Source organism: Crotalus tigris, unplaced genomic scaffold (genome assembly GCF_016545835.1).
Source record: "Crotalus tigris isolate CLP2741 ecotype Arizona unplaced genomic scaffold, ASM1654583v1 scf7180000024446.253261, whole genome shotgun sequence".
NCBI classification, from domain to species: Eukaryota; Metazoa; Chordata; class Lepidosauria; order Squamata; family Viperidae; genus Crotalus; species Crotalus tigris.
In genome coordinates this window covers 227,501-253,261 of record NW_024100615.1, presented here as the reverse complement: position 1 = coordinate 253,261, position 25,761 = coordinate 227,501, and the positions used below count along the sequence as shown (strand labels likewise).

The following is a 25,761-nucleotide window of genomic DNA, read 5'->3' as shown; positions in this document are numbered from 1 at the left end:
GAAGAGGACAAGTGTTGTCATCAGGCTTGGAAAAATCTCAGGGTTTGCAGAAGTACAAAAATAGTTTTAAGGGTTTGATATAGCTAATATAAAAAGTCCAGAACAATACAATAAGGTAGCAGTATACTAAAAAAAAAAAAAAAAACACCTAAAAATACTAGCCAAGGGGAAGTAGGTGAGTGGGATTTGAGGGTGGGAGAGTCAGTGGGAAAACCCATGGAAAAGTTGGAACAGCTGGATCCCAAACCCAGTGCCATATGCATGAAAACATTTGACATGAAAACATTTTTCTTGTATAGAGCTGGTGGTCATGACCTTTACCGATGCATTGGCATTTGGTAAAATAATTATGAAAAGTAAGCATGGGAAAAATTTTAGTGTGCTGTAGAATTTCTTCATATTTCTATCAAATAGATCAATGAGAGGGATGAACTAAGAGAAAAGGCTCCAATCTATCCCATCCCCCAATGCCAGTGTGTTGGGTTGTGCTCCAGACTACCTACATATATCACACTCTCTGCTATTCTTGTTCTTAAGCACAAATATACATTCTGCTCTTGCCAAAAACATTTTGTTCTACACACTTTCATACTGCTAACCAGAGAAATGTTCCTGCACTTTTTCTCCAATTGGTTCCATTTGATTTAATAAAAAAAGTACTGACTTTGGAAACTTTGAACAAAGAAGAAGATTTAGAGACACTTTTGTGGCCACAATATAACGTAAGTTTCATTAAAGCTTAGACCAACCACTATACATAAAATATACCTATAATCTCCCACAATATTTTTACATTTATATAATGAAAGGGTAGACAGTGTGGATGCATGCCCATATATAAATATCTTGTTGTTTATTATACAAACATCTTTCCAATGGGTTGCAGCTTCTCTGATATTCCATGTTTCATTTAAATCCTGGGGAAATTTATCACAAGACAATTTCTTCACTGGGACTTTTGCAATTGCAGCGTGACTGTGATTACTAAGAGGATGTTTACAGAGTTGTTTCCTCTCCCCTGGAGAGGTTTGGAAAAATCTTCTGAATCAACTTTACTGTGAATAAATCAAACAGAGAATTTTGAAAAGGTGTGTGTACCCAGTGATACATCTTTGTTTGTCAACTACCATCCACTGCTTCACTGACAATCCTTGATCAAAGATGGTAAGAATAGCACAATGAATTGTAATGCAACTCATCTGCAGAGTTCCATGTGGCAAAGCTGATGTGTGGATTATGTGTGCAATGAGTATTCTGATTTTTTAAATATATATTTCCTGTTAAAATCACAACAGTAGCACATGATAAACTTTCTAATATTTTAAAGTCCCATGGTAGGCAGGTTTTTGATATTTACCCCTAAAGGATATTGCACCTCCTTTTCTTTGTCTTTGTAGGTTGTGGACAGAGAACTGCTCGAATGGCCTCATCAAACACTGTTTTCAGGCCACGCTGGGTGAGTGCTGAACATTCAAGGTACTTTACTGCATCTGCAAAGAGAAAAAATGTCTGAGGAAGAAATGAAAAAAAATTCCCTCACTTGTCCCAATATCAAGTTCGGCATCTCTATGGATAGCAGAACTACTTAGGAATGTAAGAATATAAGAAAAGACTAACATAATCATACCAAAACCTTGCCACAGGAAGATGCCTTATGTAGAGTCTAACCCAGTGGTGGCAAACCTATGGCATGCGTGCCAGAGGTGGCACCCAGAGACCTCTCTGTGGGTACGCATACCCCCTCCTCACCAGGAGCTCCCCCGGAGAATTGCCCCCAGGTGTGCGCAGAGCAGCACAGCCAAGGACATGGCAGCCAGGCAGCAGGGACATCATGCACAGATGATGCTGTGGAGGGTGTAGCTGCCATGATGCTGCAGGGCCACCTGGGTGAACTGCTGTGATGGGTCATGGAGGTGGTAGGCGGCAGAGCAGTTTTGGGGCACTCGGTCTCTAAAAGGTTCACCATCACTGGTCTAACCATTCAAGAAACTACCTCAATATTGTTTGCACTGACAATAATTGGTTGCCCAGGGTTTCAAGCTGAAATATTGATCATCACTAATTGTGAGACCAAACACTAAACAAGGACATTCTGCATGTTAAGCAGATGCTTTATCTCTTAGCCAATCAGATGGCTACAGGCATCCATAAGGAATACAAGAGCACAAAAATTTTGCTTGCTGTTCCTCTACAGCTTGCATTTTGATGTGATAAAGCTAGATGTCTTTGATGTAATAAGCAAGAAAATAAAACTGTAATGGCTGTGCAGCATCAATTAATAAAAACTTTATTTTTGATACTGCATACGCGGATTCTAAATTATCGGGCAGATCATAGGAAAAGCCAAATTTTTTAGTTTGTTGAAGAGTACCAATCTTAAATCCACCCAGCAGGACATCTGTTACCCAAGAGAGCAAGAGAGAACTGCTGCCCTAAAGAACAGATTCCCCCCCCCCCAGAAATACCATCTAAGATACTGTATCCTTCCCTTTTCTCACTCTGCCTATGTCTCACCTTTTACTTAGGCCTTGGGAGATAATAAAAAGGGAAAGATAGATTATTTTTCCAGAAAACATGACTATATGCCCTGGTAAAGATCCTTCAGAAAGAGAGCAGACTTTCAGCTTTTGCTGGTGTGTCCCAGAATACAGGACAGGAAAAGGAAGTTGTGGTTCAACACTATTTCAAGCGACAGAAGGCAAGTTCCGGATATAGAAAGTTGAAAAGAGGAGGGGGAAAATATCACCATTCTGATATTTTGAGTTAAAGCCCTAATTTTAATCTTAACTCTGCAAGAAACCTGATGCCACCTTAACCCTTATACATAGATAATTGGTGCCTGTGTTCACAAACCAGCATAGTTCTATTGCCAAGGTTTGATAGGCATGAATATAGGTTTTCTAGTGTATTCATAGAAATAAACAAATGGGTTTTTTTTATGCCCATGGTTTTTCAAACACATGGCCACATACATTGTATTTTTAAATGTAGAAAAATGTGGTTTTGATACACATTTCCTAGTGGACTTTTGTCCACATTTTTTTACCTTTCTAAATTCTCAAAATACACATTCATGCATGCATTTTCTGAAACGGCACTAGGAAAAGTGTGAAATTTCAGAGATAACTGCTTTCTGATTTGCATAACAGTTCAGAACTGGTTGGCTCATTAAAATGTGAACAAAAAAAAAAAATACTTGAGCATCCCTCTCTTGGAGACCAAAATATTCAACTTAACATTTATTTGGAGCTTTGGAGCAACTAATGTAAGAGTTATCTTGGAAGGACTTTCTTTCCTTATCTACCATACATTGTGGCTATTTTAGCCCAACATGCAGCAAATATTATTGCTCTCCTTATTTAAATCATCCTGTTGATTTAATAAATTGTAATCTTTACTTCAATGCTAGATGAAAATGATCCCATGCTGCTGGGATTCTTAAGAGGGTTCATCATAGCCTCCTTTAAGGAAGAGAAGACAAACCCTCTTTCATAGAAACAGACACCATTGTATAAGTACCATCAAAGGTCACCTTCAGGATCTAATAAACAAATAAAAGATGGGAACAGAAGAAATAAAGGCAGGATAGAGATTGGAATGGCAATGCTAATTTTTAACAGCTGTATATTTTCTATCAAGTCAAGGAGAGATGAACAGGACTTCAAGTTAATAGTGGGAAAGTGCACTGTTATATCAAAAGAAAAGAAAAAAAGGGTTTGTGAGCTCAGTATTTACATGCATTTGCCTTTCTTAATTTCTCAGCTGCTTTCTAACTCTTATATTTCCACAGGTTTCCTCACATTGCACCAGAGTTACTTTCTATAGTGTCACTAAAGGCTAAAGTGCAGAAAGTACAAAATAAACAAGCCAAAGGAAAGAAGAACAGCTAGAACAGTGGTTCTCAACCTTTTTAATGCCGTGACCCCCAACCTGTCGTAAGTCGAGGACTACCTAACCGGTTATAAGTTGAGGACTACCCAAACGGTCATAAGTCGAGGACTTTCCCTGCCCGGGAGTGCTGCGCATGCGTGGTGCCGCCCCCTGCACCGGCCGAGGCGTAGCTGGCAAGTGGCAGAGACGGAGCAGGCCGACCACTGGCTGGGCCACCAGCTGGCCCAGCCCAAGGGAGGTAAGGCACCCGCCGGGCCCCACATGCACCAGCAACCCTCCCTGTGCCCGTTGGCCTCCCACCTCCCACTTCTGGCCCTCTTTTACTTACATTTTTAGTAGTTGCTCAGCAGGGAGGGATGGAAGCTTCCAGACAGCTCGCCTTCGCTGCAGACAACTTGCAGCACTGTTTGCAGAATGGGACTTTTGGCGGGCTCAGCAGGGCAGAGACAGCCTGGACAATTCCTATTGGCTTTTGAAAGCCGACAGAATTAGACTCTATTCAGGAGTCTATTCTATTGGCTTTCAAAAGCCAATAGAATAAAAGGGAGTAGCACAGCTAAGGAAAAGGGAAAAAAATGGCGGACTGCGTTGTTTGGCGACCCCCGTGAAATGGTCGTTTGACCCCAAATGGGGTCCCGACCCACAGGTTGAGAACACTGAGCTAGAAGATAAGTGCCAATCTCGTCTAAAGAATGGATAGGGATGTCTGCCTGCATTTGATTGGTTCAAGAGAAATAGGTAGCCACAACTGAATTGGCATAAGTGAAACTAGCAAACTTTTCCCTCCCCATAGCAACACTTACCAATCTCTTTGGCTAGGGCAAGACCTTGTGGGTATGTAATAGGGGCCAGCTTCTTTTCCTTCAGCTTCTCAATAGTATCTTTGTCATCCCGGAGATCCAACTTTGTGCCCACCAGGATCATTGGAGTGCTAGGGCAGTGATGTCGTACTTCAGGGAACCACTAAAAGAAAGTTCAAGATTTTACTGAAGTAACAAAAAAAAATAGTGATGCAGGACAAGAGATTGGTAAATGAAATACCAGGCAGATCATTTGCATCAATGAAACCTTCTTAGATAAGGACTATAAATCAAACCTCTAGGTATTGGGTGGGACATAAATGTTTTTAATAAACCCAGGAAATAGATCTTGGAATAGCAGTTGATCTCAAGATGAATATGAGGCTGCTGAACCATAGAGAGTTGATTCTGATTGTGGTGGAGTATAAATGTTATAAAACATTTAGCAAATGTAACTTGGGGTTACATCCACTGAAGTATTTTTGGTCTATTTATATAGCTGCCCATCTCATAATTGCAGTTCTGGGAGACAAAGCTGGGGTTAAAAAAGCCAGACATTTTTTTTAATGAAAAAGTAATAGCATTAGAAAACAAACCCAGCTCTGATCATAAAAAAGATAAATTCACAATGAAGAGCTCATCTAATCCCTAAATACTTTCAAGGAGGATCCAGACAAACTGGAACTTTGGGCAGCTCTACCTAGCCTTATGTTCTAGTGTTGCTGAATCCTATTTGTAGAGTAGGATGCAACTTCTAATGGATCTGAAGAGTTACATTGATGTAAAACAGCCTTCATCCTTCAAATTTATTGCACTTCAACCATCAGAATTCCCAGACAATATCTAACATAATCATGGGAAAAGTTAGGTGTCTTCATTCAAAACTTTCAATGAAGTCTTTGACATAAATCCAATTTATACATTACATAAGGATCCAAATATTTTACTGTCACTATCCTGTACATTTTTCATGCTGCTGCAATATCAAGATTGAGTCTTCCCTAGTGTCACTTGCTCTGCACACAGTAGCCCGGACAATCTCACCTTAGCACGAACGTTTTCATAAGATGCAGGGCTGACCAGAGAGAAGCAGATGAGAAACACATCCTGTAGGCAGAAAATTCAAAGACATGGAGAAAAAAATCATGTGAGTGTTTGGTGCAGCCAGGAAAAAAATGTCATCATTATGAAACAGAATGTACCAAATATTGATATACATTGTTGCTCAGGTGCTTAAAGCATTTTACTGAACATCTCTGCAACTCTCACAACAACTGTGTAGGCTCCATTGTTATTGTTAATGGATATTTCTAAAGCCCAGTTATTTTGGTTGGTTTGAAAGATGCATCTAAGGAATTTTGAATCTTGTGGAAATACTTTACTGAAACCAAAGGACTTTTGAAACAAAGAGACAGTGTGAGCAGTACACAAAATCTAGATCTATTATATAGACATGACAGAATTACTTTTTCCACGAATAACTCAATATTTGCAATATTAAAAAAACACAGAGTAACATATTATCTTAGCCATCTTTTGATGAGGCAAGCCTAACCCCTAACAAGTTCAAAGCTATGCCTACAGGCTGAAAAATACTAGCTAGTTTATCTAATCAAGATTAACTCAGAATAATCTTGATTTGATGCTTTCTTCATGTCATCATCACCTTCCCCATCTGAGAGTTATATGTCATATTATATTGTACAGTACTTACTATCAGCTAGAAAAGCTTGAGGATTTTATCCAGGAATCTTAAAGAATCTTATTTCTCTCTTTAAAAAGTGAGAGGAAAGGCTCTCTAAAGTCCTGGATCAGATAGGTCAAACTATTAAACATTCTGGGATGGGGTTTTTTTGGGCTGTGATGACTATTATATCACATTACTATTTTGTACTACCACCATCCAATGTAATTAGGATTTTGGTGGCCCAGATATGATAATACATCATTAATGTAATATTGACTCCTGGTGATGATGTGGATCTATCTCATTGTCATTGATTTCTTTCAGAATGCCTTTTTAAAAATCCTCACTGTAGTCTACAGTCTAATGATTTTTTGATGGTATCTCATCAAAATGCTAACTAGGTCGAATCCTGGATAGCTGATTTTGGGTAATCAACTAAGGTTAGGTAGAAGCTGCCATGTGTATGCTAACAAGGAATATCGAACAAAGCTTTTCAGAGATAAGTAAGGCTATCAAACAAATAAATATGAGTGTCCACTAAATAAGGAGAACTATGGCTCTTTGCAGCTTCTACTGGTGGCCTCAACTTTTGGATTTTTGTGGTCCATATCTGATAGCCCTAAACAATTAGACAATGCTTCAGAGAAAATACATGACTCACAGTCTGTGGATAGGAGAGAGGCCTCAAGCGGTCATAATCTTCCTGGCCAGCTGTATCCCATAATCCCAGGTTTACAGGTTTGCTATCAACCATCACATTGGCAGAATAGTTATCAAAGCTGTAACAGATATCAAGATTTATAGTGACATTAGAGGGAGAGGGATTTTATTCTTTCCTAGACTGAAATCCTGATTCAGGAGAAAAAGCACGGTTCTCTCCAGGGTGCTAACAGATATTTCTCTTGGCACCATCAGACTCTTTGAGTCACTTGACCTTATTTTGTAAACATTAAATGGGAAGTTTTGATTCTGTAAATCCCACTGGCATTTTCTGGAGTAGCATGAGGCCCCAAAGGCATTCTATGAAAATAGAGGATGGTTAGATCTCAGTAATTTCTTTATGTGTGGACTCTTGGTGCAACACAAAGATATTCTGGAGTCCTAGTAAACAATCTGAAAGGTAAGGGTGTCTACAGGGAAGAAGTCAAAAGAAGTCAAGATGGTGGGCACAATTTAGCAATCAAAGTTGAGCTCCTTTTTTATGTGTATCGCACATAAGGAGCATGGCTCAGATTGTATTTTTGTGGTTGCCATCTTGAGTTTTTTATACCCCCCCATCCCTTCTAGAAAGCTGGGAAAAACCACAGGAACTAGCATCTCTAAGCTGTCTTTAGGAAAATGGATGTTTTGTGACTGCTGATGCTTACAATCTCATTTCAAATCAGATGAATAATATTTGTATACCATATTTTAATTCTTTACCTTCTTAAGCAATAGTTCCCCATAATATATAATTAAATTGGCACTAAACCAATCCTTTTCATAAGGTAGGGAGCCAAATTCTATATTAAAGCAGTACATTAGAAACTATTGAGGGTGCAATCCCAAGTGAAGCTATATCTCTTTGCTATTACCCTTTCTAGATATATTGGCAGTGACAGCTCCTGTTCTGAAAGTTGTGATCCTAAGAAATTTGATGAGGACCAAGTTAATTTAGACTGATCTGTCATCTTATCCCCAAAATGGACAGAATAGGTACAAATAATTTCTTAATCAAATTCATTTATTTTTCTTAACATTCCCATCTAGGAATATTACAATGTTGAATGCCCTTGATTCTTGGAAACTTAATCTTATGTTATTGCTGATATTATTTACACAGCAAAGTTGCATTTCCTTGACAAACAGGAATATTAGTAGATCTAATTCTTTCAAATCCAACAACCTCAAGCTAAACAATTTCCATACTCACACAGTAGGAATATATTCTCCTGGAAATGCATTGGTGGTGTAGCTGATCAGGAGACAAGTTTTACCTACAGCTCTGAGGGGAAAAAAGGGGAAAAGACATATAAATTCAGTTCTTTTTTAAAACATGCTTAGAGGGATGCTTTGCTTATGAATGAAGTTCCTGGTCAAATGATTTCCATGGCAGTATCATAATGGTATCCAGAAATTGAACATTTTAAATCATAGGTAATGAAGAGGACCAACTGATCTAACAAGATATTTTCAGTAATGGCTAACATGCACTACACAGTTTGTGTGGCTTTAAGAAGTGTGGATTTCAGCTCCTAGCATGCTAGCTGGAAAATTTTGTGAAGTCCACACATCTTTAAGTTGCCAAGATTGAGAAACACTTCCCCAGGTTTTATGTCAAATAAGAGAGATAGAATCATGAAGCATGTAAGGACAACTTTAGTCTCTCTTAAGTATGAGTAGGAATGAGATGAAGGCAACTTCAGAAGAACATATAAAAGAAACAAAGACAGAGAGATTACCAGTGCATGTTTATAGTCTGCTTGGGTGCTAGTGAAGGAGACTCATTAAAATCAGGAAGGAACCGGAAGCAAGTTGCCACTTCCCCATCCATTCTTTAGTTTAAAAAAATGTCACCTGACTGCTTATGCCAGCCTTCTCTGGCATATTTGAGATGTAGTTTCTATAGTTTACATCAAGTCCAGGCATGCTTATTTCAGATAATCACAGCTTTGTCCAAGATACTCAGAAGCTATCAGATGGATGAAAGCTGGTCTGTGCAATTCATATAAACTTTCCACAGTAAATGCTCCAACACTGGAAGTTTTTAAGAAGAGACTGGACAGCCATTTGTCCGAAATGGTGTAGGGTTTCCTGCCCGAGCAGGGAGTTGGACTAGATGACCTCCAAGGTCCCTTCCAACTTTACTACTATTACTACATAGTTGTGAAAGGCATGCTAAGACCAAGTATGCAGAATCACTCTTTTGTTAAATCCTGTGCAATGAATACATGTTGTCCATGTTCAGAGGCCTTTCTAAAAATCTGGTTAAAAAAGTGATGTCAGACCTGAGGCCACAAAAAGGCATGTGAAATTGAACATGAATGTGTCTGTTTGGATGATTCGAGCAAACAGGATGATCCAATGGAAAATGTAACTTCAAAGATATTTCCCACCAGCCCATAGTCTAGACAGTACCGTGATGGGTATTAGATAGGAATTGGAAGGAAGAGCTATATGTGTTTCTAGTGAACTGTCTGTCTGTAAAATTAGTTAAAAAAAATCTTGTAAGACATCCAGCTTGCCCTTTGCTAAGAAATTACAAAAGTGATTTTAGCATCATCTTGGGAAGGCACCAGATTGGAAAAGCTGTTCTAAGGTATTCATCCTCAGCTCTCTTAATTAAAAATACAGTAGGATGGCATTTGTGGAGTTTATATCTAGATAATCCTCCTTGGGATTCAGCTGAAATATTGGTAAATGTTCTAACCAATAATTGGAATTAGCTTTAAAAGGATGTTCTCATTTTGTTCCTACATGAACATGAGAATGGTGCATGAGAATGGTGGTAGTAATAATAACAATGATAATAAATCATATGCATTTGTACTAAGGCATGGTACGATCAAGGAAATCCAGTAATTATAAACATTTCATCCAATACAAAAGTGCTCAGAATCTAATGAGCAACTGAACAAATATTTAGAATTTAAACAGCTACCTGGTATTGTACAACAAGACATATTTACACTATCCTATTACCAATCCATCCATCCGTCCATCCATCCATCCATGACTTCTCAATAACTAGAACAAGGCAGCAAGAACTGCAATATTAATTTATTTCTAGGAATTGCAGAAGAGTAAGGTCAAATAAGCAAATTCCACTTTAACCCACAAATCAAAAAGGTCCTTAAGTCCTTTTTGAAAGCATGCAAACTTTCACAGATACTGTATGAAGGAACAGTAGGAACTGATTTTAGAATGATGGGCCTATCCCAGAATGCCAGATAACAAATTGGAGTGTGAAAGAGAAAGAAAGACTTGCACAAAGGGACAGAAAGGATGGTTGGGATTATAGGATAAGAGCACATATTGAAGAGCTTGAGACCAGCAAGCTCAAAATAATAATAATAAAAAAAAAACAACCCAACCCAAACACCAGTATTTAAAATTCAGGTCTGGTTCAAATAGGAAGTAAGTAAAGTGCCATATAGTGTAGCAAAATATGAGAAAAGCATAAGAGGTCCAGAGCAATCCAAAAATTACTGTTTTGACTAAGAGCACATGACAGGGAGAGGCATTGGAAGCACTTACTGGAAGCCTATTGCATTAGTCCAGGGGTCTTCAAACTTGGCCCTTTTATGACTTGTGGACTTCAACTTCCAGAATTCCTCAACCATGCTGGCTGAGGAATTCTGGGAGTTGAAGTCCACAAGTCATGAAGCAACTGAAGCAAGCATCAATAAAGCCACCAAGAGCCTAAAAATGCCCAATAACTAAAAATATGCTATATATTTTTTAAAAGTTTTATTATTATTATTTTAACAGTGTTCAATAATAATTATTCAACAAAAACGTGTTGTCTGAGTATCTTATTCCCTAATACAAATTAAATTCCTAATCCCTAAATTTTTTCTCTAAGCATTGATGAAATAGGTCCCAAGTTTGAAAATATTCTGTTAATGCTATACAATTACTAAATGGGTCAATTATTATCAAGCAAGACTCCAAAGTTTCAGATGGAGAAAATAGGTAATCTGAAGCTCTGGAATTAAATGAGGAAGATGGTAAAGGATGGAAAAGACAACTACTGTAGGTCAAAACAAAATAGACTCTGTTTCAGGCAATAGGAGAATATTCAGGCATGAAAACCTAGTGAGACAGTTTGTTAGGCATAATATTTGCATGATATTGACCATGAATTGGGGAACCCAAGAGAAGGGTATAATAGGTAAACAAAATAGGACCCATGACTGATACTTGAGGGAAACTACTCCAATGGAAAATTCCATGGACAATGATGTAGCTTGAGGGGTGGGAGTGAAAAGGCAAAAAAGATTTGGCCCAATCAAGAATTTACCAGTGATGCTCAAGGATCATCTCCTAGACAAAGATAGCTAGTTGCCGAGTATATCAGCTGTTGGTGTAAAGTCAAAAAGGACAACACCAATGTCAGGTAGTGAGACTTCATCATCAGAATATCATTCAGAACTTGGTGTTCACAAAGTACATTTATTTAACCCAATTTTATGGATGCACATTGTGTGAATTGTTATCTAAGTAAATAGATAGGCTCACACAAGATTGGCATATGATTGCCTTAGTGTTTCTTGTGAATACAGCCATCATGCCAGGCCTTTGAGCTATCAAGCCCAGTATTGCCAATTCCAATTGGAAGCCTTCCAGTTGAATTTGCTATATAATTCCTCATATTCCCACCAGTATAGCAGGATTGGGGAACCTTGGTTCTTTTATGACTTGTGGATTTCAACTCCTAGAAATATGGCTAGCTCAGGAATTCTGGGAGTTGAAATCCATAAGTCATAAAAGGGCCAAAGTTCCCCACCCCTGCAGTATTGAATGAGCAGAGTTGCTGATGATCTGATTTATAAAGGCTGATCTAATTCTCATTTGCAGGAGCCCATTAACTACTTAGCCTTTTCAACTGGAGAAATTCAAACCTGAGCCATTGAAATATGACCCCTCCCTCAACTTCTGAATGCTTCTTTTTTAAAGCCACAGGTGTTAAACACTTCAAGGAAACTTCCTCATTGAGTTTACAGCAAAAGAAAAGGTACTGGTGAAATGCAGAAGCTAGAAAAGTCCCTTTATCTGTACTGGCCCAGGGCAAATACGTAATGAAGGATGAAGGGAACAGGCTGAATTTCATTCAGGGCAAATGCCCTTCTCCCCCAGAATGTAATGCTATTCTTCACAGATTTGTGCTTAAGACCCTCCAAAATGCAAGAAGCTTAAGGGGGGAATTCAGTGCACAATTAATAGAAAGTCCAAAACTAAATTTAATTTATTATCTCAGTTAATAGATATAGGAACAGTCTTTATATGTAGGCGACCCCAAATTTTTTTTTGAGCCGACTCCAAATCATGGAAAAAGAAATGTTGAGTCATCAGGAGCATATTACCAGCAAGAAGGTGAAGTTTATGACTGCTGCTTTTTGGTACTACAAATGCTTTCAGCACATTATTACACATCATATCACTCTACAAATCTCTCTCTCTCTCATGCCGATTTCTTGCATCTTGTGCAGTTATCACATTGCCATCTAATTATAGCCACTCTCCTCTATCAAGTAGATACTATGAGAAAGAGTTATAGCTGACAAAGGGACTGACTCTAGCTCTATCCTAAAAGTAACCTCACGGCAATCCTAAAAAAAGAGTCTTATCTTTTATGGTTCCCCCTTTTCTGCTTCTGAGTCAATAGCAGTTATATTAGGTGGCATTCTTTAGAGACTAGTTTGCTTTTGAGCCTGGCCCCTAATCCACAGATGACATCTAGAAATGATGATCACACCAAATAGATATGAGTGCTTCATAACAAATTGCCTTCATCTTAGTTTTACAGGGCTGCATAGAAAAAATGTTTTACTAGTTTCATAAGCCAAAAAAAAAAAAAAAAAAAGCCATGAAAAGTTACCAAGATCACTGGTACAGTAAACAACAACCTAGGCAGAAAGCCACAAATATAAGGCCTGTACCTCCAATTTAAATTGTTTGAAAGATAGTTACATTATTTCAGGCTTGTGACATTTAACTCCAAAAATGAAACTACTGTAATTAAATCAGATTTCCTTTGGTTTTGCTCCTGATCCAAATGAATGGAAATTCTGGGAGCTGTGACCCCAATTACCCACCTGGAGAGCAGCAGACTGGGGAGGTTCTGCCTTAAAATACCTAAATAAAGGGGCCATGGTTTATTTGATAAGCAATTCCACAATTAATCTTTTTTTTAAAAAAATGCCATATTTCTGAAAAATAAAAGCATTACTTTCCCATCCATATTGCCCAGAAAACAAAATTCCTCCTCTGCTTTCTATGGTCTCTTTTCTCTCCCTCTAATTGTAAATAATATATATGAGATGCATAACACAGTACTGTTAAGGAAAAAAATGTATTTTTATTTTTATTTTTGTTGTATAGTGAAAAAGGAATAAATAATTTTTTTTAAAAAAAAGAAAGAAAGATGGAGATCAAGAAAGAAGAAGACTGCACACATTTTGTCAGAAGGGCAGCTGAGGAAAAAAAAGACCCTCCCTTGCTCCCCAAATGAAGGATACATACCCATCTCCTACCACCACACATTTGATGGCTTGCATGTCTCCGGCCTAGCAGTGCTGTGGAGTTCAGGAAGCCTCTTGAGCAACGAAGCAGCTCAACAAATGTTGATGGTGGAAAGTCTTCTATAGATATGTCAAAACTGAAGCTGAATTAACAGCAGGTTGTGGGTTAGGGAGGAAGCGGAAGAGATAGAATATTTCTCAGCCCTCCCACTAGTCTCTTCCTTTACCAGGCAGCTTTAAGTGTTTGCTGGGGAAGAGCAGGCTTGCTGTTTGAAAGCAGAACTCTTTTTTCCAGAACCCAGATGGCTCAGCATTTCCTCTTATCTGTGACTCCACACTTTGGAAGTAGGGAGAAAGGTTGCTTTGAATCCTCTCCCCAACATACACTACCCAGAGCAGCAGATGGAGAAGGTGAAGTAGAGAGAGAGGCTTGAGAAGAAAGGCCTTTTCTCTTTCCAGCTACTTCAGCTGAAGAGAAGATGCCTTGCTGAAGAATTGTTAACAGAGGACTTTGTTATCTTCCTTTTAGGAGTAATGTTTAAGAATATTTTTTTTGCTTTTCCAGAAACTTGGATATTCACAGAAAACATTGTGAAATGTTTTGGATGCTTTTGTACATTTGAATCAATCTCATACATGCAGAATTCTTGGTTCCTTAGCTCACAATGTATAAAGCAGTGGTGGCAAACCTATGGCACAGGTGCCAGAGGCAGCACTCGAAGTCCTCTCTGTGGGCACACGTGCTGTTGCACCAGCCTCGCCTCCCCCCGTGACACCCTCCTCTCCAGCAGCCCCCCTGAAGGAGAGTCACCCCTGAGCGTGGCCCACCTGGAGTAGTGCAGCCAAGGACATGGCAGCCAGGCAGCATAGACAAGACTCTGCCTTCACACCCCATCGTGCACAGTTGATGCTGCAGGGTGCGGGCAGAGGGCATGACTGCCATAGCACTGCTGGGCTGCCTGGGCAATCTGTGGCGGGTCCTGGAGGCGGTGAGTGGCCCTGCGGGCAGGCGGGGCAGGGGATGGGGGCAGAGCGGGGCAGGGCAAGGGGTGGAGCAGGGGCAGGACCAGTTTGGGGGCACTTGGTCTCTAAAAGATTCACCATCACTAGTATAAAGCAAGTGATGATATGCATGCAGAACAGCTCTACAAGTCATGATAATATTCATGTCTATAATATTTGCCAATAGATGCTGTGGGAAGTCAGCCCCCCCCCCAAGAAAGAAATATTTTTGAAAATATTTAAAAGGCAGAATATATTTCCCTAAAGAATTTTAAAAGCAGAAACCAACCCCGCTCCCAAGTCTCACTGTCCCAAACAGAAGCCAAGTCTGCAAAAATGCAGATGTGATAATCTTGTCAGAAAGATTGGAATCAGGAAGCTGGGATTAGGAAGAAAGATCCCTAGAATCAACAATTCCTCACACCAAAAATCTAAGAGTCATCAGCCCCAGCCCCAGGGAAGCAGGATTGACCTTTCGGGCATAATAGGATTAACCCACCACCATCAGAATACCAGAAAGGAACACTCAGACTCAGGTCAAAGTTCATACCACAGGAACAACTCCAAACAAAAGGCTCAAGAAGGTATAAAACCCACTCCCTACATGTGCTCGCTCTCTTTTCTTCCAGAGCCATCTTTCTGTCTGGCTCTCCTCTTCAATAAACTGCGATCTTCTTTCTAAAGCAGTCGCCATTTTGTTTATTCCCGGCTTGGACTGAACCATGATGAAGACTTTTCCTTCAACAATACTAACCATTTAACTCTTGACATGCCACATCTATGAGTGAAGGCAGCAATAAAACACATACAGAAATAAACATATGAAGTCCTACGTCACTGAAAGAAAGATGTGCAATCCAATTTATCAAATTATAGATGAAACAGGACAGATGGCCTGAAAAACTGTGAAATGGAGAGGTCCAAGAGCTGAAGATACTGAATTAGAGCAAGGGCTGAGAATTGGAACCAAATATATTTGTTGCAGTGTGAAATATTTAAAAGCAATGTTTATATCATGACTCTTGCAGCATGTCCCAAAGCTGCTAGTAAGCCTCAGGTATGCCTCTACTTGTATAAACCCTTTGTTTCAAGCAGGTAGTCAGTCTGATGATCTATATTAACCTTTAGGCTCTGCTAAATTCATATTTTGCTGTTGTCTTTCATAGCACTTTGGTTCGCCTACTGAAAGCTGTGAGTCTTCTTGGACTTGTTACTTAATTTTCTTTTTTCAGGTAGGGAATTCTTAAAGAGAGGTATGAAAGTGCTATGACATTTCATTCTGGTAAGAGAAGATTGGACTCTTTGTGTTACATAGGGTAGCTTCTTCTGAGTTATGGATATCCAAACTTCAGTCTGGTCTGATGACATGTTAGTAGAGGAGGAATGGTGCAATTGATGAAATAAAGTAAACTGTTACCCAAAATATACAGTAGCTACTTGAAGCAGAATAGATCACAGCAGTGGTGTGTCAGGGAGTGTGGTGTGTGGCAGGCAGTGCAGGTGCAGCTAATAAGGGAAATGCTTCTGAAGACAATAAGGAAGCAGGTGCAGCATTGGATGTTGATCATCTTTTTAGAGGTGAGTAGCATGGCAGAAACAGAGGAAAGTAACCGCATCTTCAAGTCAGTTTTGAGTCATGTTGACTGCCTCGTATAGTTTATTTGGCAGCATTTTTCAGAAATGGCTTGCCAGTTTCTTCTTCCTAGGGCTGAAAGACAATGGCTGGCCAACTCACAATCTCTTGGTTTCTAATCTGCTGCCTTTAACCCAGGGGTGTCAAACTGTCGGCCCATGGTCTGGATGCATCATGCCGAAACTGCGCCCACCCCATTGCCAGCAATGGAAAAAAAGTCATGATACATCAAGACACGTCATGTGACGTCGAGAGTTTGACACCCCTGCTTTAACCACTACACCAAACTGGTTCTTGGTGATGGGGAAGGCAGATCTAAAAATGGTGTCAGGTGTGCTGAGTGTACTATTGAATCACAGATTCAGAATAAGAGCAGATGATATTTGTGGATGCTTATTTAGTTGCTGTTACAAAACTGTAGAGAGCTGGGCTATTTAAATCAGACTTATTTATGAGTGGGTTAGGTTCTTCTCCCAAATTTCCTGTGTAATGTTTCATCAAAGTCCTTCTCTGAAGCCAAATATTGTTCTCCCAATTGATACTTCTCTTGAATGATACTCATACCCTGAATGGCTCAATGTGGGTGATAGGATGGCTGAGACAGCCACTCCCTGGGCAATGAATTCAATCTTTTGCATCAGTCATTTTCATTGCCACAAGATGTAGTGCTGGTTAAAGGCTTGGGTGGCTCCATAGAAAGGGTTGGACTAATCCATGGCAGTCATGGGGATCATGACTGCCTTGGAAGGCTACCTTCAGGGAGAGTAGTGGGCTTCTTTTGGCAGTTGGTTGGTCACTGTGAGAACAGACTGCTGGACTAGATGGGCCAGGCATCTCATCCAGTAGGCACTGCTTAAGTTTTTATAGGATGCCCTCTGGTATTTGGACAGAATGGAAAAACAAATTCCTGCCCACCATCCGCAAGCCACACATGAATTTATAGACTTCAATCATATCTTGTATAAGTTGTCTTTTTTCTTAGCTATTGTGTCTCACACATTCTAGCCTTTTCTTGTGTACAATATGTAGGATTTAGAATAATATTGACAACCTTTCCATTTTTATATGTAGATAACTTTTAATACATTTTTTTAAACAAGATAAAAGTTAATACAAACTAGTATAAAGAAAGCAAAAGAAAGAAATTAAAGAAAAAAGAAAAGGGCAAGCAAAGAAAAAAATTAATAGAAAAGAAAGTACAGTATAAAAAAGTATCTTTCAATATTCTTCACAGAAGTTACAAAGTGATGCAGTCATAATGCAAATATATTCCAAACTGTCTAAAGTTATATCATATGATTCCTCTTTCTATAATCTGTCTATTAATCAAAACCATAAGTCACAAGTTCCTTTTATTCTTTTTATGTAAAATGCTCATAAGAGGCTGAATAATATCCACAACCTTTTCTTTTAGCATGGCAATTATTGTCAATTAACCAAACATAATATCTTATTTGTCCACAGAAGCTGCTTCCGATAAAATTTAGTAAGAGAGATAGAGAGGAAAAAAGCCATATGCTATATAGTATCTGATCTTTTATGTGCCATAGAAAACAGAGTCCACATTTCCCTTTCATACCTTGTTTTTTAACCAGCTGTGGAGAGAAGGATCATGGTCTTTAGGAGACCACTGAAGACTAACTATGGCCTTGTATGCAAAAATGATATACATAGATATAGATCAGTGATGGCGAACCTTTTAGAGACTGAGTATCCAAAGTGCAACCCAAAACCCACTTATGCATTGTTGAGTGCTGGGTGTGGCCCACTGGGTGGGTGTGGCCCATTGGGTGGGCGTGGCTGTGGTAGTAATGGCAGACTGGGTGGGACTAAAAAGTTCAATCAATCAATTCCAACTTTGCAAGATCTTTTTTTTCCTGCGAGAAGTTGAAATTGACTGATTGATTGAACCTTTTTTTTTGTACACGGCGGCGGAGGCCTAAAGCAAAAATGTTTTATAAAACCCAGCTGAAGGCCTAGGACTGGGGCGACCATGCATGTGCCCACAGAGAGGGCTCTGAGTGCCGCCTCTGGCACCCGTGCCATAGGTTCACCACCACTGATATAGATTATAGATATAGATATTTTTTCAATTTTGGAATTTCACTTCCTATCAGACCCATCCAACATGGTAGATTGCAATAAATTGTAAATGTTGTAATTCAAAACTTTAGAAAGCCAGTTTGTTATAATAACTAAGGCATCAGACTAGAAATTGGGAGATCGTGAATTCTAGTCCCACTTTCAGCATGAGGCCAGTTGGGTGACTTTGGATAAGTCATTCTCTCTTAGGTCTAGGAAGAAGTCAATAGCAAACACTTCCGAACACTGCAGGAATTCGTCCAGGCAGTTACCAGAAATTAATAATTTTTTTAAGTCATTCCCCCCCACTGCCAAAATTTCAAAATTTTACAGAACTAAGTTGTCTACCGAGTTAGCAGGAGTACCCCTTGCCATTTCTCTTTGTTAGAGATGTGATTGTGAGTGAAGAATTATACCAAGGAAAGCCACTGAATTGCTGCAGTTTTACCCAGCTTCTTCCTTTTTGTGTTATCTTCCCACCCATTTCCCCAGAGAGAATTTCATAGTTCCCCTCTCTTTAGTAGCTGTACATGCCCTTGTTTGCATGACTAGATCATGCAGAACACCCGAGAAAAGATGATATACCTCTGCCTGAACTATATTCCATCAAAGGCAAATGGGTATATTAACTAGGAGAATGAATTATTAATATGATAATTGAAGCTATATCATTTGATCATTTAAATAACTGCTTTCATTAGCCATGAATCTGCCTTGCTAACATCAAATTATCACATGATTAATTATTCCAGTTTCCTCTTATTATACCAAGGAATTATGGAAGAAAACTGCAGCTGATCATGTGTTGGCTACAGAACTACAATGGAGATAATTTTGCCACTGTAGAAGGGCAAAGGAATTGCATCTTTAGATGGTCTGAGAGTGACACTGCTTTTTGCTCTATTCTTCACCTTTCAGAAGAGGATATTGTAACAACAAAACAATTATTATACAGCAGAAGAGGAAATTGCTAAATTACCCTCAATCTGTCTTCCTGTTCCATGACTTATGCTTCAGTCTGCAGTTCTCTTACCCTCTAAAAATTTCTGTCTTGCAATCTTTCTTTCCGTCTATCCTCAGCAGACAACACATTTTAGCTATTATTTAGCTCTTTTATCAAACAGACACCACTTCAGCCCTTTTTCTGGCCTACTGACTGCTATGGATCAAGGTTGAAATTAAATGTTATTGCCAGGAAAAAGGCAAAGAAATTTTTTTTCTTTCACAGTCTACAGAAGATAGTGGTAAATTACATATTTTGCTGTTTCTGTGCTCCGTGTCAGTGTGTAAATTCTTGGCAAACTCCAAGCTCTGAAAAGGGAGTCTTGCTCCATCTAGACTCCAATCTACTGGGACTGAAAATTCAAATTGCTAAAAGCAGTTGTGGGGGCACTGCACTTGTGAAATAATTTTCTATATTCTTAGACATTTTAAATGATTAGAATTTCTTTGCTTTTAAAAAATAACCGGTGGGAAGGCAGTTAAACAGAACTGCACACTTTTTCTTAAGATGAGTATGATACTATCATCTGGTGGATCACCAGCAGAATTCATGAGTATTCTGTGCTTTGCCAAAAGAAGAGGGGCTAATATCACTCATTTCATCACAATTTGTGATATTACCATTAAAATAATCAGTGAACAAAAAAAATACTAAAGTAGAGGTTGTCTACTTTTTCCTCAGCTTTGATAAGTTCTCTTCATTTATCAGTTGAGATTCATAGACATCATATATTCTCCTCTCCCATGCTACACACTTTTGACTCTCTGTGCCTCTATGTTCAGCAATTTGCATGACAGTGACAAAGTGTTGGGTTAATAAAGTTATTGTCATTTTTTTTCTCCATCATAACTGTTCTTGCTTCACCTATAAATTATTTAAATGATTGCTTGCATTTTTTAATGAAAAGCTAAGTGGCAAAGTACTGGCTTAATAAAGGCATTGTCTTTTTTTCTCCCTCAACATAACTGGTTTTGCTTTATTTATAAGAGTTATTTAAGATTGCTTGCATTTTTAATTAAAAGCTAAAAGTTACGTTTGAGATCTTTTGTTAAAACTCACCGTTTTACAAGTTAAACATTTCTGTAGTCAAACGTAAGCCCCAGAGAGTTAAATGCTGCTTCTTTCCAGGTATCCATGTGCAGAATTGTTGTCATGCTCCATAAATTTAATGGTGTTATTTTATTAGCAGTTTGCTTGTTCAATTTGTTTGAATGTCTTTGTTTTTTTAACCATTCAGGAAATTGTAAGAGAGCTGTTGTTAATCTACAGATGTCAAAATCAGAATTTCACATAGTTAATGACAACTTATGCCTTTAATAAGATCTGTAAATCTGAAAAGGTACTAACAGATTCCTGATTTTCTTTTTCTTTTTAACCAAAATGGTCATTTCTTCTTTGTGTATAAACAACAGGAATTAAAAATAAATGTTCATGAAGCTTGATTATAGTGTCTTCTTGGTGACAGGAACATTATTTTCAAAATTGATCACTACATTTCTGATTTAAAGGTAAAAAGTAAAATGTAATGTTATACATTAAACAGAAAATGCAAAAAAAAAAATTATGCATCAAAAGGTTTCCTATTTTCTTTCTACAAGTACATCTTTGTGCTATATAATAATTTCTTTTTTCCTTCCTTCCTTCCTTCCTTCCTTCCTTCCTTCCTTCCTTCCTTCCTTCCTTCCTTCCTTCCTTCCTTCCTTCCCAAGATGAAAGACAAAAAAACCTAGCATTGAAAACCTGTTGAAAGCCTGTTTGGCAAAACTCCTGAAAACCAAGGTGGAAGGAAATTTATGGATCTCTGGAATTTGAGGATTTGAGAGTGTGGTAGTGGCCCCAGAGAAGGCCTACCATCTTGTCCATATCCTCATCAATTCAGACAAAAGTGAGACACACAGGTCTTCTTGAGATGCACTCACTACATGCATAATTCAAAATAATGACTTATTATTACTATTACTGTTGTTGTTGTTGTTAATCCAATACATATTATTACATATTGTCCTCCTAATCATTGCCACAATATCCTAAGATGGAAAATTTAGGAACTTGGTTTCTTTGAATTGTAATCATTGCATTTCTTTTTTCTTTCCAGCTGGTGGTGCAGCTTCTCTGGATTATTCTAAGCAGAAGAAATGAAATAAAGGGTGGTGCTGCCTTTTGAGCATTTCCTATTTTACCCTTGTTGATTGAGGAAGATGTGAAAAAGAAGCAGAAGTATTCTTGATCTGCTGTCTCCTTTTAACTGGCCTTTAAACAACACTCCTGTAAGATGAAATGAAAAATGTGGAAGGGGTGCATTGAATCAGCTATAGGGAGCCGGATGCAAAATTGGAGCTTTTGTTCCCTTCACAGTTGTGCAAAGAAGAGGAAATGTCAGATACAGTATGCAATTAAACAGTACAGTCTTCTGTTTCTGTATCAACATTGGTCTGTTAAGGAAGCCAGATGTAGCATGCAGTTTCATACACACACTTATATTTGTCAACATGTCAGAACTGTCTGTCGCTCCTTTCTTATGGATTTGTGAAGCTGAAATTCTTTTCACTAGAGAGATGTACAAAGTATACAAATGTCCAATGCATTTGACTTGCATTGAATGAGGAATAAAGGGATTATAAAACAACAGCCACACAGAGTTGTGGCTCCAAATATAAGCCAAAGTGGGGGAAGCAGAGATGAGATCAGTACAATTTTATCACAACTGAATTTTAATGAGCTACACGGGATTAAAAAAAGTATGCCCATGCTGAAGAAACAGAAATAAGTTATACATAAAAGCCCCAGATTCTTTTTAACTGACAAAAAGAACCAGCATTCATAAATACATCCTTTTATTTCTAGTTCTGACTTCCTGGAAGGAGCCCAAAATCTAAAACAGTTAGTTTTTAGTCTAATTAGCAATACAAAAAAGTCTCCTTAATTGTCACACTATTTGATGTTTTTCATATTTTGCTACCATTGTTTTCCTGAGCATGACAGATTTAACTATAGAATGGTTTACACTTACAAATGAGCATGTTGAACACAGTGGGAATCACTTCTAAGAGAGGAATATATTTCTGTGATTCAAGACTCCTCTTAACAAAGACATTCATTGCAATGTGAGCAACAGTGCTGTGGGTTTGTATTTTTTTTCCAGGAAAGAACCAAACTACTTGTGCACAGTTCTGAATTATGAGTAAATAGCTTCCTCTGTCTATCTTAACCCTCAAGGAGGAACCAGAAACAAAGGGTGGAGTCACTTAGTTTAGTTATTATTCTGTTCAAATCACCTTAAGCTTGAAGAAAGAAAGAGAAGAGAAATTGGAGGAACTGCTGCCTTGCCCTTGGGACATCTTCAGGATGGATAATTATGGTAAGTCTTCTCTTACCATAAAAGAGATAGGGAACTTCTGTGTTGCCTTTCTATGTGTAGGATTCCTGAGAGAACTGTCTCAGAGGAATTTCATCAGCTTAAACAAAGTGCCAAGAAGAAATGAGACAACTAGATAGAATATAAGTTTGTCCAACTTTCTTGTTGGATGTTGTTGTTTTGCTTCCTTAATTCCAGCCAAGGAAACAATTCCAGCTGCTATAAAGGGAAACAGTTCCAGCTGTTATATCATTTCATTATTTTTCATGTTTTATCATGGATATTTGTTTCACTTTATAACACATCATCACTATTTGAACTTAATGATTGATGGAAAGATAAATAAACCTTAGCAAAAGTGAAAAAGAACTAAAGGGCCAGGAAGACTTATCTGATACAATTCTTTATGTGTTTTCATTCATCTCCATTCTGGTGATACAGAAAGGAGGTTTTCAGCAGGTGTGGCTTAGATGTGTACTTTGACTTGGTCCTTAATGGAGTTTCCTTGTGACTTGCAGGTAAATGATAGATATAATATAATTATATCATGATATAATATCTTGATATGAAGTTATAAAGAGGCAGGCCAAGAACTTAGGAAAAGGCAAATTATTGGAGAAGAAATAATCAGTTCAAATTGTCAAGTCTTTTATTTCAACCACACTCTCATAAAGGTGCTATTCAGATATGGAGATGTATGCCAATTATTTAGATCAGAAAATATGAAATAGGCTCATCACAGTAACTTCTGATATATCTAAAATCTGACAGAGACACACACATCTTAGATATGCGCAGCTCCCAGTTACTATATGTAATCAGTTGCATTTTATTTTCAATCCTTTCCTTCTTTCCAAGAGCTCTTGGTTGTGTACATAATTTTCTTTTCCATGTTATCATAGCAATATTAAATGAAAGGCAATGATGGCTACTGTCCATTGTATCTGTAAGCTATGTCAAAACTATAACCAGCTCTCTGAAATGGCTAATTTGATCCATTTGGGGAAGCTTTTAAAACCAAACAAGTCTACATGCAAAGACCAGAGCTAGTGCTCCCCACCCGAAATAAACATTTAGAGAAAATGCTTGGGAAATGGAGAGTTATTTAATTGCTGGGTCATCCACAATCGTGATTCTCTTCCAATAGCTTTATTTCTTCTTTGGCTGAATGCAGGGCAGCTCTTAGGAACAGGAAGAATGGAAGGTTAGTATCCCTTCTAAGCAGTGGTGGGATTCAGGCAGTTTGTACCAGTTCGGCAGAACCGGTAGCTAATTTTTTGCTGCCCAGGCCCAGAATGGACTTCCACAAGTGGCATTCACACAGAGAACCAGTAGTTCATATATTTGAATCCCACCACTGCTTCTAAGCTATAAAACATTTGGTTCATCCATCTGAGAAAGGAAATTAAAAAACCTGACTATCCTTTTATATCCAGTAATACTGTCTGGTGAATGGGGAATATTGTTTTTATGGATGTAACTTTTCTACTATCTGTTCTTCATGACTCTTTGTGGTTGTCCATCATTGATATTCTGAAAAGACCCCAGAAAAGTTCCTTCATATTGACTTCCATAAAATATAGCTGAAGGGGGGAGCCAGGGTAGCTTCAGCCCATCTCTCCAGATGGCCAAAAAAATCAAGGTTACCCCCTCCTAGTAATTGTATTATTCCAGTAAACACAATTATCCTGCACTCCAACCATCAGGATTTTTCTGAAACTTTCTTCTCTTTTCTATATTGAAAGTATTTTTCCCTGATAAGAATGAATTAGAATAGTTTTTTAAATATATATATATATAATTTTTCAACAGTGCACTAAAGGATAATTGTTAAAGCTGAAGTATTTTAATCTCATCTTTTTGTGTTAATTTTTCATTAAAAAAATAATTCCTTGTAAAGGTTAGACTACTGGCAGGCATGAGGTTGATAGATTCCAACAAGGATTCCATTGGTTTAATAATAATAAAAATAAAATGCATTTCCCCTTCCTAAATTAGATTATTAAGATACAGAAAGCTTGGGAAAAAGAGGCTTTGGCCTGTGGTTCCAGTACTAAAAACAATATCATCAGCTGAAGACATGCCTGGAGAACTTTATCTCTTACAAAAGCAAATCCAAATGAAGTAGAGCTTCACTTCAGCAGTGCTCTAAGTGAAGCACCTTTCCAAAGTGACTTCATGAAGTGCCTTGATGTCCCACATCTCATGTTCACGAGAGCTTAGTGTCTCTAACAGAATCATCCATTTCATTTACGATCAGCTTCTTGCAGAAAAAAAAAAATCTTGCCTGAGAAATATATCCTTCTCTCCTGCTTGAATGTGACCAGGAACTTTGTTCAGTCAAGAGATTCTTCCCCATTCCAAATAGAGATTTATTAAAGATGGTAAAAGCTTTAAGCAAAGACAATGGAAGGCCTTATTTCCATGCTAAGATGTAATTTTGTAATATCTTTTAGACAAAAACAAGCAAGTCCCCAATATGTTTCCAGTATCCCTAGCCAGCAACACTATCTGGACATTATAAAGCAAAATAGAAGAAATTTAAGATGCAGTAATTTACAGGATTACATTTTCTTTTTTGTATGAATATAAAATTAAACAGTTCAGATTTAGACATAAATTCCAATAAAAAAGAGATTTATTTCAAAGTACAGTACATACTTTCTGAAAATTTCCAAACATATAAAACAGTCCATGCTCAGAAGCTACTTCTACCAGAATGAAGCAGCAGATCATGTGAGATTGACCTTGACTTGCTGCTTGGAGGAAGCAGAGTGTCTCACTTTTGTTATCACATCAAAGCAATGATGCATCTTGGTGAGGCAAAACAGCACATTAAGGTGGATTCACTGTGATCTTCACATATTTGTTCCTTAATTTCCTGCCTGTTCCCATAGTCGGTATAATATGTCTGGTTCCATTTCAGTACCACATACAATGTACTTGGAAACTTGGCCCATGCAGTGCCACATATATTCACATTTTATTCTGACAAGTCTCCCATTGAATTATTTGCAGCTGTTTTCATAGGGATGTTGTGTGTCTTTTTTCCTTGTAGTTTAAAAGTATTTCTATACAACTTATA

At 38.1% G+C, this 25,761-nt stretch overlaps 2 protein-coding genes across 3 annotated transcripts in view; one reads left to right on the top strand and one right to left on the bottom strand.

Annotated features, from left to right (window-relative positions):
* Positions 1–834: 834 nt before the first annotated feature.
* Positions 835–13,758, bottom strand: LOC120303014 (ras-related C3 botulinum toxin substrate 2). Its single transcript, XM_039332097.1, has 7 exons — positions 13,603–13,758; positions 8,291–8,362; positions 7,040–7,157; positions 5,736–5,798; positions 4,695–4,854; positions 1,358–1,490; positions 835–1,055 (listed from the first exon to the last, which is right to left on the bottom strand). Exons 1-6 carry the CDS (start codon positions 13,635–13,637, stop codon positions 1,360–1,362), a joined length of 579 nt encoding a protein of 192 aa, XP_039188031.1. The 5' UTR covers positions 13,638–13,758; the 3' UTR covers positions 835–1,055; positions 1,358–1,359.
* An 8,756-nt stretch (positions 13,759–22,514) lies between these two features.
* The window catches only part of LOC120303011 (cytohesin-4-like), a 35,428-nt gene continuing 32,181 nt past the window's right edge, over positions 22,515–25,761 (top strand). The window contains exon 1 of one of the 2 annotated variants that reach the window (XM_039332096.1): positions 22,515–22,679. In XM_039332096.1, the coding sequence (XP_039188030.1) occupies positions 22,667–22,679 (13 nt within the window). In that variant the 5' untranslated portion in view covers positions 22,515–22,666. The remainder of the gene's footprint in view (positions 22,680–25,761) is intronic. The other variant, XM_039332095.1, reaches the window with a different exon arrangement.